Here is a 13,439-nt window from a genome sequence, read left to right on the forward strand (position 1 = left end):
TGGGACTGATTCAACATGGCTTCTCTTATGTTCTTATGCCTGACCCCAAAGTGGCCTTTGAAAGCTGTTTATCTACATCCTCTCTGTGTAAAGCAGAGTGGCGCAGAGTGTTAAAGCTATAGTACTGCAGTCCTAAGCTCTGCTCACAAACTGAGTTCGATCCCCGGCGGAAGCTGGGTTTTCAGGTAGCCAGTTCAGGTTGACTCAGCCTTCCATCCTTCTGAGTTCGGTAAAATGAGTGCCCAGCTTGCTGGGGGGAAAGCATAGATGACTGGGGAAGGCAGTGGCAAACCACCCCATAAAAAGCTGGGTTTAGGTAGCCGGCTTGAGGTTGACTCAGCCTTCCCTCCTTCCGAGGTCGGTAAAATGAGTGCCCAGCTTGCTGGGGGGGAAGCGTAGATGACTGGGGAAGGCAATGGCAAACCACCCCGTCAAAAGTCTGCCATGAAAACGTTGTGAAGGCAACGTCACCCCAGAGTCGGAAACGACTGGTGAGTGCACAGGGGATCTTTCCTTCTGTGTAAAGTATCATTTCCTTTTGTCCATTTTGAACCCACTGCCCATCAGCTTCGTTGGATGCCCTTGAGTTCTAGTAGTTGGGGAGTGAGAAACATCTCTCTCGGTCCACTCTCTCTACCCTGTTCCTGATTTTATAAACCTCCATCATGCCCCTTCCTTTGTTGTCTCTTTTCTAAGCTGAAAAGTCCGACTCTTCAGCCTTCCTTCGTAAGCAGACAGTAACTCCCAAGAAACTCCTGTGACCTAGTGCTTTGCCCGGATGCCTCTCAATATTATCTTGAGAGGAAAATGCAAACACGGCTGGTAAAAGGGTTTTCCAGTTATTACTAGGTACTAATGACGACGATGATATTGGATTTATAATCCTGCCCTATACTCAGAGTCTCAGAGGAACTCACAATTTCCTTTATCTTCCTCCCCACACACAACAGACATCCTGTGAGGTGGGTGGGGCTGAGAGGGCACTCACAGCAGCTGCCCTTTCAAGGACAACCTCTGCCAGAGCTATGGCTGACCTGAGGCCATCCCAGCAGCTGCAAGTGGAGGAGTGGGGAATCAAACCCGGCTCTCCCAGATAAGAGCCCGCACACTTAACCAGTGCACCAAACTTTGCTGTCTTCCTCCAATGGGTGGTTTTTGGGTTTCATTTAGCATTGCCTTAGTGACCTCCTCCTTCCTTCTCAGTTCCCCCTCTATGTTTTGCACGTATTTTAACTGTTTAAAAAAAAAAAAAAAACTTGAGGCAGGTTGATTGTAATGATTTTATAGCGTAATTTTATCACATGTTTTAAACGCTTACCCGCCTTGGCAGCCCTTATGAGGGCAGAAAGGTGGGATATGAATTTTGTAAATAAAAAATAAAATCAATGAATAGGCTCCTCGGGACAATTGGAGTCAAATGTTTGCCATAGAGAAGGGTAGGTTTTTGGTGTAGTCGTTAAGTGTGCGGACTCTTATCTGGGAGAACCGGGTTTGATTCCCCACTCCACCACTTCCAGCTGCTGGAATGGTCTTGGGTCAGCCAGAGCTCTTGCAGGAGTTGTCCTTGAAAGGGCAGCTTCTGTCAGAGCTCTCTCAGCCCCACCCACCTCACAGGGTGTCTGTTGTGGGGGGAGAAGATATAGGAGATTGTGAGCCGCTCTGAGTCTCTGATTCAAAGAGAAGGGCAGGGTATATATCTACAGCCGTCTCCTTCTCCACTTGCAGCTGCTGGAATGGCCTCAGGTCAGCCAGAGCTCTGGCAGAGGTTGTCCTTGGACGGGCAGCTGCTGGGAGAGCCCTCTCAGCCCAACCCACCTCATATGGTGTCTGTTGTGGGGGAGGAAGGGAAAGGAGATTGTGAGCCACTCTGAGATTCAAGGTGGAGGGCGGGATATAAACCCAATGTCTTCTTCCTCCACTTGCACCTGTTGGAATGGCCTTGTGTCAGCCATCACTCTGGCAGAGGTTATCCTTGGAAAATCAGCCCCCCCCCCCACCTCACAGGGTGTCTGTTGTTGGGGGAAAAGATATAGGAGTTTGTGAGCTGCTCTGCATCTCTGATTCAGAGAGAAAGGCGGGGTATAAGTCAGCAGTCTTCTTCTTGAGTTAAAAATGGAAGTATCTTCATTTGCTTGGGATATGGGTTTTAGTAGTGGAAGGAGTCTAATCTTTTAATGGTAGGCCTCTTGCCTAACTAGTGGTTCCCTTTGGTAGCTGAGAAGGCGCCTCGGGCACCTTCCCTTCTGCTTCTCATGGTGTCCCTTCTTTTCAGATGTTTGCGTCCCGCTTCACGGCCTATTTCAGAAGGAAATGCGTCTCAGCGACGGACGAGCGGGTCCAGAAAATGAATGAAGTTCTGAACTACATCAAGTTTATTAAAATGTATGCCTGGGTCAAAGCCTTCTCCCAGAATGTCCAGAGTGAGTGTTGGTTTCTGTTTTTCGTTGCCAGCAACGTTTTCTCCACCCTGCTCCAAAAGTAAATGGGGACCATTAGAGCGTTCAGCATTCTGTGCCGGCCGGATGTGAAATAAAGAATGGTTTTTCCCTTTACCCCCACTTCTGTGGTTGATTCTGCCATTATAAGAAGCCTCCTGTACTGGTTTAGTATGCTTGAATTGCCTGGGCGGCTAGTCCTAAACAGACTTACTCAAGCTATATAGATGTTTAAATGTCTTTTCATAGCATGCTTCCATGGCTTTCTGTAGAATGAAGCAGCGCAAACAGAAGGATGTGAAATGTCAAGGAGATCATAGATTTTGCCCCTGATAGAAATAATAATCCACTCTTCATTTTTTTTAGTGTAAATTTAACTTCTGTGCACGTCTGTAATACTGTAGATGACAGAGTGGAAGCTTTCAGTAAGTTCTAGTAAAAACATGAAAAGAGCCCTGCTGGATCAGACCAGTGGTCCATCTAGTCCAGCATCCTGTCTCACCCAGTGGGCAACTAGTTCCTCTGGAAGGCCAACAACAGGGCAGAGTGGCCAAGGCCTTCATAAGAACATGAGAAGAGCCCTACTGGATCAGACCAATAGTCTATCTTGTCCAGCATCCTGACTCACACAGGGACCAAATGGCTCCTCTAGAGGGCCAACAACAGTGCAGAGAGGCTGAGGCCTTCATAAGAACATCAGAAGAGCCCTGCTGGATCAGACCACTGGTCCATCTAGTCCAGCATCCTGTCTCACACAGTAGCCAACCAGTTCTTCTGGTGGTTCAACAGCAGTACATGGAGCCTGAGGCTTTCATAAGAGCGTCAGAAGAGCCCTGCTGGATCAGACCAGTGGTCCATCTAGTCTAGCATCCTGTCTCATACAGTAGCCAACCAGTTCCTCTGGAGGGCCAACAACAGGGCAGAGAGGCCGAGGCCTTCATAAGAACATCAGAAGAGCTCTGCTGGATCAGACCAGTGGTCCATCTAGTCCAGCATCCTGTCTCACACAGTGGCCAAGCAGTTCCTCTGGAGGGCCAACAACAGGGCAGAGAGGCCGAGATCTTCATAAGAACATGAGAAGAGCCCTACTGGATCAGACCAATAGTCTATCTTGTCCAGCATCCTGACTCACAGAGGGACCAAATGGCTCCTCTAGAGGGCCAACAACAGTGCAGAGAGGCTGAGGCCTTCATAAGAACATCAGAAGAGCCCTGCTGGATCAGACCACTGGTCCATCTAGTCCAGCATCCTGTCTCACACAGTAGCCAACCAGTTCTTCTGGTGGTTCAACAGCAGTACATGGAGCCTGAGGCTTTCATAAGAGCGTCAGAAGAGCCCTGCTGGATCAGACCAGTGGTCCATCTAGTCTAGCATCCTGTCTCATACAGTAGCCAACCAGTTCCTCTGGAGGGCCAACAACAGGGCAGAGAGGCCGAGGCCTTCATAAGAACATCAGAAGAGCTCTGCTGGATCAGACCAGTGGTCCATCTAGTCCAGCATCCTGTCTCACACAGTGGCCAAGCAATTCCTCTGGAGGGCCAACAACAGGGCAGAGAGGCCGAGATCTTCATAAGAACATCAGAAGAGCTCTGCGGAATCAGACCAGTGGTCCATCTAGTCCAGCATCCTGTCTCACACAGTAGCCAACCAGTTCTTCTGGTGGTTCAACAGCAGTACATGGAGCCTGAGGCTTTCATAAGAGCGTCAGAAGAGCCCTGCTGGATCCTCTCTCACTCAGTTGCCCAACCAGTTACTCCAGAGGGCCACTAGGGCACAGAGATGGACACCTCCTGATGTTTCCTTCTGTCACTGGCCGTTAGAGGCTTACTGCTTCTGAACGTAGAGGTTTTTTTTTAAAGTCACCGTGGTTAGTTGCCACTGACATACCTTCTAAGTTAAATTGCATTGCTGTGTGTGTTTCTTGCCGCTTTGAATACTGCTTCATCTATGTGTGTGTGTGTGTGGGGGGGTGTACTCTATATTGACAGAAATCAGAGAAGAGGAACGCAGAATCTTGGAACGGGCAGGCTACTTCCAGAGCATCACCGTGGGAGTGGCTCCCATAGTTGTAGTCATTGCCAGCGTGGTGACCTTCTCTGTCCACATGTTCCTTGGCTACGACCTCACAGCCGCTCAGGTAATTTGTCATCTCAGATTGACACGTGAATTTCAGACATGGAAACTAACAATATGTTTTTGAAGGCTTTCACAGCCGGAGTTCATTAGTTGTTGTATATTTTCTGGGCTGTATGCATGGTCTTGGCATAGTAGTACCTGACGTTTCGCTAGCAGCTGTGACTGGCATCCTCAGAGATATAACACAGGAAGTTCTCTCTGTGTCAAAGGTAAGAGGAAAGAAAAAGGAAATGGTAGAAATTTATATCTCCTCAGGAAGGTGGGGTAGGACTGAGTCATTATCTTGTAGGAGCTTCCCAGGCTGTGGCATGCTAATGAAGGATCTTTCCTGAGGAGGTTCTTTTGTATATTGAACTTTCCTGAGGAGGTTCTTTTGTATAGGGAACTTTCCTGAGGAGGTTCTTTTGTATAAGGAACTTTCCTCAGGAGGTTCTTTTGTATATGGAACTTTCCTGAGGGAGTTCTTTTGTATATGGAACTTTCCTGAGGAGGTTCTTTGCATATGGAATGGCCATTCCGTATGCAAAGAACCTCCTCAGGAAATCTACAACTAACAGTGTATGGCCTGTGAACCCTCTGCGTGTTACTGTTTGTGCTATGGGAAGGAAGGGGGGAATCATGCTCCAGCTTAAGGGTTTGCAAGCTCCCCCTATTTATTTCTTAAATGGTTTCTACCCTTCCTTTCCTGGTCGTTGAAGGTGACTTACCATGCTAGTTTAAAAGAACATTTTCCATTAACAGCCTCTTCCTCCTTAGCTCAAATTCTAGTGCCGAAGTTCATGCAAGTCTCCTTTAATATCTGTTCTTAGTTGCCGTGCAAAAAAACAACTTTTGAGCCAAACTCTCATCTTTTACAAAGTTTGTTTAAACAAGCAGCAAAGATTTATTGCCGGGCAAACTTGACTCATCCTGCTGTAATGCAAATTCTGTTGGCCTTAGCGTGTTGCATGATCTATTTTCAGCCATTGTAATATTGTAATAAAACTCTGTGGTGGTACTGTTCTTCAGGCTTTTTGCATTGCTGCAGATTTTCAAAGACTGTGGCTCATTTGAGGGCTTCTTCTCAGGTCACTGTTCTCTGCCTTCATACCCAGATGGCTTTTTTCTACTTCTGTCCCAGCTTGGTGTAGTGGTTAAGTGTGCGGATTATCTTATCTGGGAGAACCGGGTTTGATTCCCAACTCTTCCACTTGGCAGCCGCTGGAATGACCTTGAGAGCCATAGCTCTCGCAGAGGTTGTCCTTGAAAGGGTAGCTTCTGGGAGAGCTCTCTCAGCCCCACCTACCTCACAGGGTGTCTGTTGTGTGTGGGAGGGAAGGTAAAGGAGATTGTGACTGCTCTGAGATTCGGAGTACAGGGTGGAATATAAATCCAATAACATCTTCTTTTCTCTTCAGAAGCCTATTTTTCCCTTCCAAACTCCTACCGCTCCCTCTCAAGCACAAAATACCTTTCTCCCGAGCTACAGTAGATGGCTGAACACACAGGGTTACGCTTACATAATCCCAGAAATATCAATATTGGGCAGACTGTGAAAAAAAAACACAACTTAAAAGCGTACTTCGTATTCAACAGGTCCAGTAACTGAGGTCACAGGAAAATAAGTTCTACACTCAATACTGTTACATTAAGGACAGCTTTTGAAAAATGACAGACATAAAAACACATGCAGTGACTTATGGCTCCTCAAAACACAGGATACTAGTTTGACTAAAACTCGGGTGGCAAATTTACTAGAAATCCCAGTAGTTTCCACCAGATTTCAGCAGCGCACAAAGGCAGAAACTTGGAGCCCTGTTTGCCAGCATAGTGCCACAGCCTGGTCAATTATATATAAGTGGACAGTGTGGTCAAGGAGGCCCACCTCCAGCACCCTCTCGGTCAGGGGTGTCAAACTTGCGGTCCGGGGGCCGAATCAGGGCCCTGGAGGGCTCCTGTCAGGCCCCCCGAACATCTGGCTGCCATCTCCTTCCTCCTTCTATCTTGCTTCCTTCTGCATCACAGCTTGCTTTGCCAGGCTTGCTCAATTGCACAGAGCTGCAGAGCAAAACCTCTGTTTTCTCCATTGGCTGAGGCTCCTTCCTTGGAGAGGAGGGGGGGAGGCCGAGCTTGTTTTTCCAGGCTCTCTCCATCGCACAGCAGAGCTGTTGAGCCAAGCCTCTCTTCCTTCTATTGGCTAAGGCTCCCCCCCACTTCCCTGGAGAAGGAAGGAAAGAGCCAGAGCTTCCTTTGGCCAGAGAGCCAGTTTGGTGTAGTGGTTAAGTGCGCGGACTCTTATCTGGGAGAACCGGGTTTGATTCCCCACTCCTCCACTTGCAGCTGCTGAGATGGCCTTGGGTCAGCTATAGCTTTCATAGAAGCTGTCCTTGAAAGGGCAGCTGCTGTAAAAGCACTCTCAGGCCCACCTACCTCACAGGGTGTTTGTAGTGGGGAGGGAAGGTAGAGGAGATTGTGACCGCTCTGAGACTCTGAGATTCAGAGTATAGGGCGGGATATAAATCCAAAATCATCATCATCATCTTCTCTGGATCCCATGGGAGCAATGCAAAGAAAAACACCTTTAAGGCCAACAAGTACTAACATTTTAAGCGTGTTTTACAAAACATATATATTTGTTTTTGTGCCCTTTTTAAAGTTTATATCTCTGCTAACCTAATCTTAAATAGATACACACTTGACTCGGCCTGACATGGCTCGGCCCAACCCGACATGTCCCGGCCCAACAAGGTCTCATTTATGTCAGATCTGGCCCTCATTAATAACAACTGAGTTTGACATCCCTGCTCTAGGTAATCCCGCCATCCCCCAGAGGGTAATCCCGCCACCCCCCAGAGGGTAATCCCGCCACCCCCCAGAGGGTAATCCCGCCACCCCCCAGAGGGTAATCCCGCCATCCCCCAGAGGGTAATCCCGCCATCCCCCAGAGGGTAATCCCGCCATCCCCCAGAGGGTAATCCCACCATCCCCCAGAGGGTAATCTCGCCATCCCCCACTTTGGGAACCACTGCTGTAGGGTTGTCCAGGCGAGAGAGATGTTCAGAGGTGGTTCGCCGTGGCCTGCCTCTGCATGGCAACTCCGGACTTCCTTGGAGGTCTCCCATCCAGGTACCAACCAATGTTTCCCCCTAAACTGCAGAGTCTTATGAGCAAAAACTCTACTTTGTGAGCTACTGGCATTAAAGTTGTGAAAGGAAAGGAAAGGTCCCCTGTGCAAGCGCCAGTCGTTTCCGACTCTGGGATGACTTTGCTCTCCCAATGTTTTCACGGTGGACTTTTGACGGGGTGGTTTGCCATTGCCTTCCCCAGTCATCTACGCTTTCCCCCCAGCAAGCTGGGGACTCCTTTGACCGACCTCAGAAGGATGGAAGGCTGAGTCAACCTCGAGCCGGCGACCTGAAAACCCAGCTTCCTCAGGGGATCGAACTCAGGTCGTGAGCAGAGCTTAGGACTGCAGCTTTACCACTCTGCGCCATGGGGCTCCTTAAAATTGAGAGCTGCTGCATCAGTTATTGGGCTCTGGGGTCCTCCTTCCTGAGCGAAGACAAAAAGGTGTGAGCTGGAGGCTAAAAATCTGTGAACATATGAACATATGAAGCTGCCTTATACTGAATCAGACCCTCGGTCCATCAAAGTCAGTATTGTCTTCTCAGACTGGCAGTGGCTCTCCAGGGTCTCAAGCTGAGGTTTTTCACACCTATTTGCCTGGACCCTTTTTAGTTGGAGATGCCGGGGATTGAACCTGGGACCTTCTGCTTCCCAAGCAGATGCTCTACCACTGAGCCACTGTCCCTCCCCAATTCCACTCCTGCATACACTGATTTATATACCTCCCGAATAACAGACACACAATTAAGCTGCCTTATACTGAATCAGACTCTTGAACATATGAAGCTGCCTTATACTGAATCAGACCCTCGGTCCATCAAAGTCAGTATTGTCTTCTCAGACTGGCAGTGGCTCTCCAGGGTCTCAAGCTGAGGTTTTTCACACCTATTTGCCTGGAACCTTTTAGTTGGAGATGCCAGGGATTGAACCTGGGACCTTCTGCTTCCCAAGCAGATGCTCTACCACTGAGCCACCGTCCCTCTAGCTCAGTGGTCACGCTAGCTCAGCTTAGAGGGAACACTAGTACCAACCAGGGCTGACCTCGCTTAGCGTCTGAGATCTGCTGAAATCAAGTTAGCCTGGGCCATCCAGGCAAGAGACGTTCAGAAGTGGCTTGCCACTGCTGGCATGGCAGCCCTGGATTTCCTAGCCAGGGCCGACCCCGCTTAGCTTCCACTGTGAAGAAACTGGGGGGGGGGGGGAGAGGGGGGAAGGGAAGGAGAAGAAGCCTGCAGACTTATAACCCGCCCTTCTCCCTGAATCAGAGATTCAGAGTGGCTCACAATCTCCTCTGTCTTCTCCCCCCCCACAACAGACACCCTGGGTGGGGCTGAGAGGGCTCCCACAGCTGCTGCCCTTTCAAGGACAACCTCTGCCAGAACGATGGCTAACCCAAGGCCATTCTAGCAGCTGCAAGTGGAGAAGACTGCTGTAGATTTATACCGCGCCCTTCTCCCTGAATCAGAGCCTCAGAGCAGTTTACAATCTCCTAGATCTTCTCGCCCCACAACAGACACCCTGTGAGGTGGTGGGGCTGAGTGGGCTCTCACAGCAGCTGCGCTTTTCAAGGACAACCTCTGCCAGAGCGATGGCTGACCCAAGGCCATTCCAACAGGTGCAAGTGGAGGAGTGGGGAATCAAACCCGGTTCTCCCAGATAAGAGTCTGCACACTTAACCACTACACCAAACTGGCTCTCTTATACCACGCCCTTCTCCCTGAATCAGAGCCTCAGAGCAGTTTACAATCTCCTATATCTTCTCGCCCCACAACAGACACCCTGTGAGGTGGTGGGGCTGAGTGGGCTCTCACAGCAGCTGCGCTTTTCAAGGACAACCTCTGCCAGAGCGATGGCTGACCCAAGGCCATTCCAACAGGTGCAAGTGGAGGAGTGGGGAATCAAACCCGGTTCTCCCAGATAAGAGTCTGCACACTTAACCACTACACCAAACTGGCTCTCTTATACCACGCCCTTCTCCCTGAATCAGAGCCTCAGAGCAGTTTACAATCTCTTATATCTTCTCCCTCCACAACAGACACCCTGTGAGGTGGGTGGGGCTGAGAGGACTCTCACAGAAACTGCCCATTTAAGGACAACCTCTGCCAGAGCGATGGCTTGACCCAAGGCCATTCCAGCAGCTGCAAGTGGAGAAGAAGACGGCTGTAGATTTATACCCCACTTTTCTTTTTGAATCAGAGTCTCAGAGCGGCTTACAATCTCCTGTATCTTCTCCCCCCACAACAGACACCCTGTGAGGTGGGTGGGGCTGAGTGGGCTCTCACAGCAGCTGCCCTTTTCAAGAACAACCTCTGCCAGAGCGATGGCTGACCCGAGGCCATTCCAGCAGCTGCAAACGGAGGAGTGGGGATTCAAACCCGGTTCTCCCAGATAAGAGTCTGCACACTTAACCATTACACCAAACTGGCTCTCAGGAGTCATTGCATGAGAACTAAAGTTGTGTTTTGGGCTTCCCTCAAAACACAGGCATTCTAGAGGGAAGTATGCTGAGTATTTGATTTCCCAGTTTTATATCTCAAGGAGTGTTTTGCCTGCTGTTGGTGACGAGCTGTGTTAGTTCTTGACTTTATCTGTGTTCAGTAGGCACCGCGACTGAAAGTATTTCTTCCGAACTGTGTTTCCAGGCTTTCACAGTGGTCACGGTGTTCAACTCGATGACCTTTGCTCTGAAAGTCACGCCGTTTTCTGTGAAGTCTTTGTCCGAAGCCTCTGTCGCTGTCGACCGATTTAAGGTGAGCGATTGTGGCCTTTTTTGCTGTGTTCCGTTAGTGGGGTTGATGCCTTTAATCATGAGCAATAGAGCGGGGGGCGGGGGTGGGAAATTCACATTATTTTATGATGAATGCTTTTCCTTGCTAAGTTTGTAGCTCTTTGTCTACTAGGAGTGCACTCTAAACTCACTGGTTTTGAACCTTAGAGTCAAGTGCAGTAGCCCCTGAGAGACCAACAAGAGTTAAGGATTTGAGCTTTCGAGAGTTAGAGCTTCCTTCGTCGGATACAATTAGGAATGGAGATCTCTCCATCTTTATTAGTTTGTAAGGAGCTATTGGGATCGAATCTAAGCTGTTCTACTGCAGACCAACACCGCCCCCCCCCATAAGAACATAAGAGAAGCCATGTTGGATCAGGCCAATGGCCCACCCAGTCCAACACTCTGTGTCACACAGTAGCCAAACATTTTATATATATATACACACACACACACACACACTGTGGCTAATAGCCACTGATGGACCTGTGCTCCATATTTTTATCTAAACCCCTCTTGAAGGTGGCCATGCTTGTGGCCGCCGCCACCTCCTGTGGCAGTGAATTCCACATGTTAATCACCCTTTGGGTGAAGAAGGACTTCCTTTTATCCGTTTTAACCCGACTGCTCAGCAATTTCATCGAATGCCCATGAGTTCTTGATTTGTGAGAAAGTGGGAAAGTACTTCTTTCTCTACTTTCTCCATCACATGCATTATCTTGTAAACCTCTCTCATGTCACCCCGCAGTCGACGTTTCTCCAAGCTAAGGAGCCTCAAGCGTTTTAACCTTTCTTCATAGGGAAAGTGTTCCAACCCTTTAATCATTCTAGTTGCCCTTTTCTGGACTTTCTCCAATGCTATAATATCCTTTTTGAGGTGCAGCAACCAGAACTGCACACAGTACTCCAAATGAGACCGCACCGTCGATTTATACAGGGGCATTATGATACTGGCTGATTTGTTTTCAATTCCCTTCCTAATAATTCCCAGCATGGCGTTGGCCTTTTTTTATTGCAAACGCACACTGTCTTGACATTTTCAGTGAGTTATCTACCACGACCCCAAGATCTCTCTCTCGGTCCGTCTCTGCCAGTTCACACCCCATCAACTTGTATTTGTAGCTGGGATTCTTGGCCCCAATGTGCATTACTTTGCACTTGGCCACATTGAACCGCATCTGTTCTTGGGTGGTAGCTCTTGAGAGGAACACCTTAAGAACTTTCAAGCGTATGGTTTCCTGAGGGCAGCTGTGTTGGTTTGCAGTGGAAGAGCTCGATTTGAGACCAGTAGACCAGGGGTGGCCAAGGGTAGCTCTCCAGATGTTTTTTTTGCTGGCTGGGGCTAATGGGAGTTGTAGGCAAAAAAACATCTGGAGATCTTCCATTGGCCACCCCTGCAATTGACCTTAAGGCAGTGGTCCGCAACCATTTTGGCACCAGGGACCGGTTTCATGAAGGAAGTTTTTCCACGGGCCGGGGGGGCGTGGGAGGGGGCGGGGATGACGGTTTTGGGATGATAGAATTGTGCACTTTTATTTCTATTATTACCTTGTAATACATAATGAAATAATTATACAACTCACGGCCCGGTCGCTAAGAGGCCACGGACCCGTACCGGCCCGTGGCCTGGGGGTCGGGGCCGCCTGCCTTAAGAGACCAGAAGGGGGAGCTCTTGACTCTCAAAAGCTCACAGCCGCAAATCTTGTTGGTCTCTTGGATCTTTTTAACACGCAGGCTGCTAAAGAGAAAAAGATCAAGCAGGCCCAATGGGAACAGTCATACCGAATATACGGTCTTGAGTCAAGGCAGGAGTTAGCGCTGCAGGTTTGCTCATTTGGGGCAGTTGCAGAAGGACAAGCCAAGCCCTGAAAAGGACAGTCATTCTAGGAAAAGTTGAAGGCAGCAGGAAGATGGGAAGACCATGAAATGGATTGACTCAGTAAAGGAACTCTTAGTTTGTAAGACCTGACCCAAGGCTATTAATTATAGGACATTTTAGAGCAGGGGTATCAGGCCCCCAAGCAACTGGCTGTCATTTGGCTCCTCCTCCCTCTCTCTTGCTCCCGTCTGTATCACAGCTTGCTTCTCAAGGCTTGTTCCATCGCACAGGAGCTACAGAGCGAAACCTCTTTATTTTCTCCATTGGCTGAGGCTCCTCCTTTGGGGAAGAAGTGCGGGAGGCCGAGCTTGCTTTGCCAGGCTCTCTCAATCGCGCAGCAGAGCGACCGAGCCGAGCCTCTCTTCCTTCTATTGGCTGAGGCTCTTCCCTCTCCTGGTCCCCCTGGGGAAGGAAGGAAAGACCAGCGCTTCCTTTGCCCAGTTCCCTGGAAATACAATTAAAGCAACTTTAAAACTCAACGATTGCTAATGTTTTAAGCATATTTTTTTTTAAAAAAATATTTGTCTTTGCGTCCTTTAGAAAAAGCTTATATCTCTGCTGCCTAATCTTAAATAGATACACACCCGGCCTGGCCCGACAAGGTCTCATTGACGTCAGATCCGCCCCACGTAACCAATGAGTTTGACGCCCCTGCTTTAGATATAATTAATTCATAGGGTCGCCATCAGTTGGAAGCAAGTTGATGGCACTTAATGCATCCTCGCACTTTTGGGTGTTAGGAGTCATTGCCTATAGGAAATAGCAATTTTGCTTGGAATCTCGTTTAACTAACTTGTGACTGTCTTTTGGGCTTTTTTTTTTTTTGTCTTCGTGCCGGTGTTTCTGAGTTGTTTGACGAGCACTGCAGAATTTCCCAAGAGCATCTTGGAGCGAGTGGATGTGGTGGGAACAACGACCAAGAGGCTCGGTTTCTGAACGTCCCCCGGGGGGGCGAATACATTGCCAGACACCCCGGCGACCGAATATTACGTTTCCCCCCCCTCCCCGAATGGCAGTTCGGAAGGATTTCCATCCCTTTTCAGGCTTTGGGGTACTTGTAATGAGCAAGCCTCATCTTGCAGACCTGGAAACTCCACGACGCCTGAGGGCAAACTGT

The 13,439-nt window shown here is 49.0% G+C and overlaps 2 protein-coding genes across 2 annotated transcripts in view; one reads left to right on the forward strand and one right to left on the reverse strand.

Moving 5' to 3' along the window:
• LOC132574464 (cytochrome P450 2J2-like) overlaps positions 1 to 13,439 on the reverse strand; it is a 585,507-nt gene that overhangs the window by 352,169 nt on the left and 219,899 nt on the right. The window lies entirely within an intron of this gene.
• ABCC5 (ATP binding cassette subfamily C member 5) overlaps positions 1 to 13,439 on the forward strand; it is a 121,592-nt gene that overhangs the window by 56,384 nt on the left and 51,769 nt on the right. Inside the window, 3 exon segments of the mRNA XM_060242715.1 lie at positions 2,273 to 2,420; positions 4,424 to 4,572; positions 10,319 to 10,426. Of these exon segments, the coding sequence (XP_060098698.1) occupies positions 2,273 to 2,420; positions 4,424 to 4,572; positions 10,319 to 10,426 (405 nt within the window).

The sequence above is a fragment of the Heteronotia binoei genome, chromosome 6 (genome assembly GCF_032191835.1).
Source record: "Heteronotia binoei isolate CCM8104 ecotype False Entrance Well chromosome 6, APGP_CSIRO_Hbin_v1, whole genome shotgun sequence".
NCBI lineage: Eukaryota > Metazoa > Chordata > Lepidosauria > Squamata > Gekkonidae > Heteronotia > Heteronotia binoei.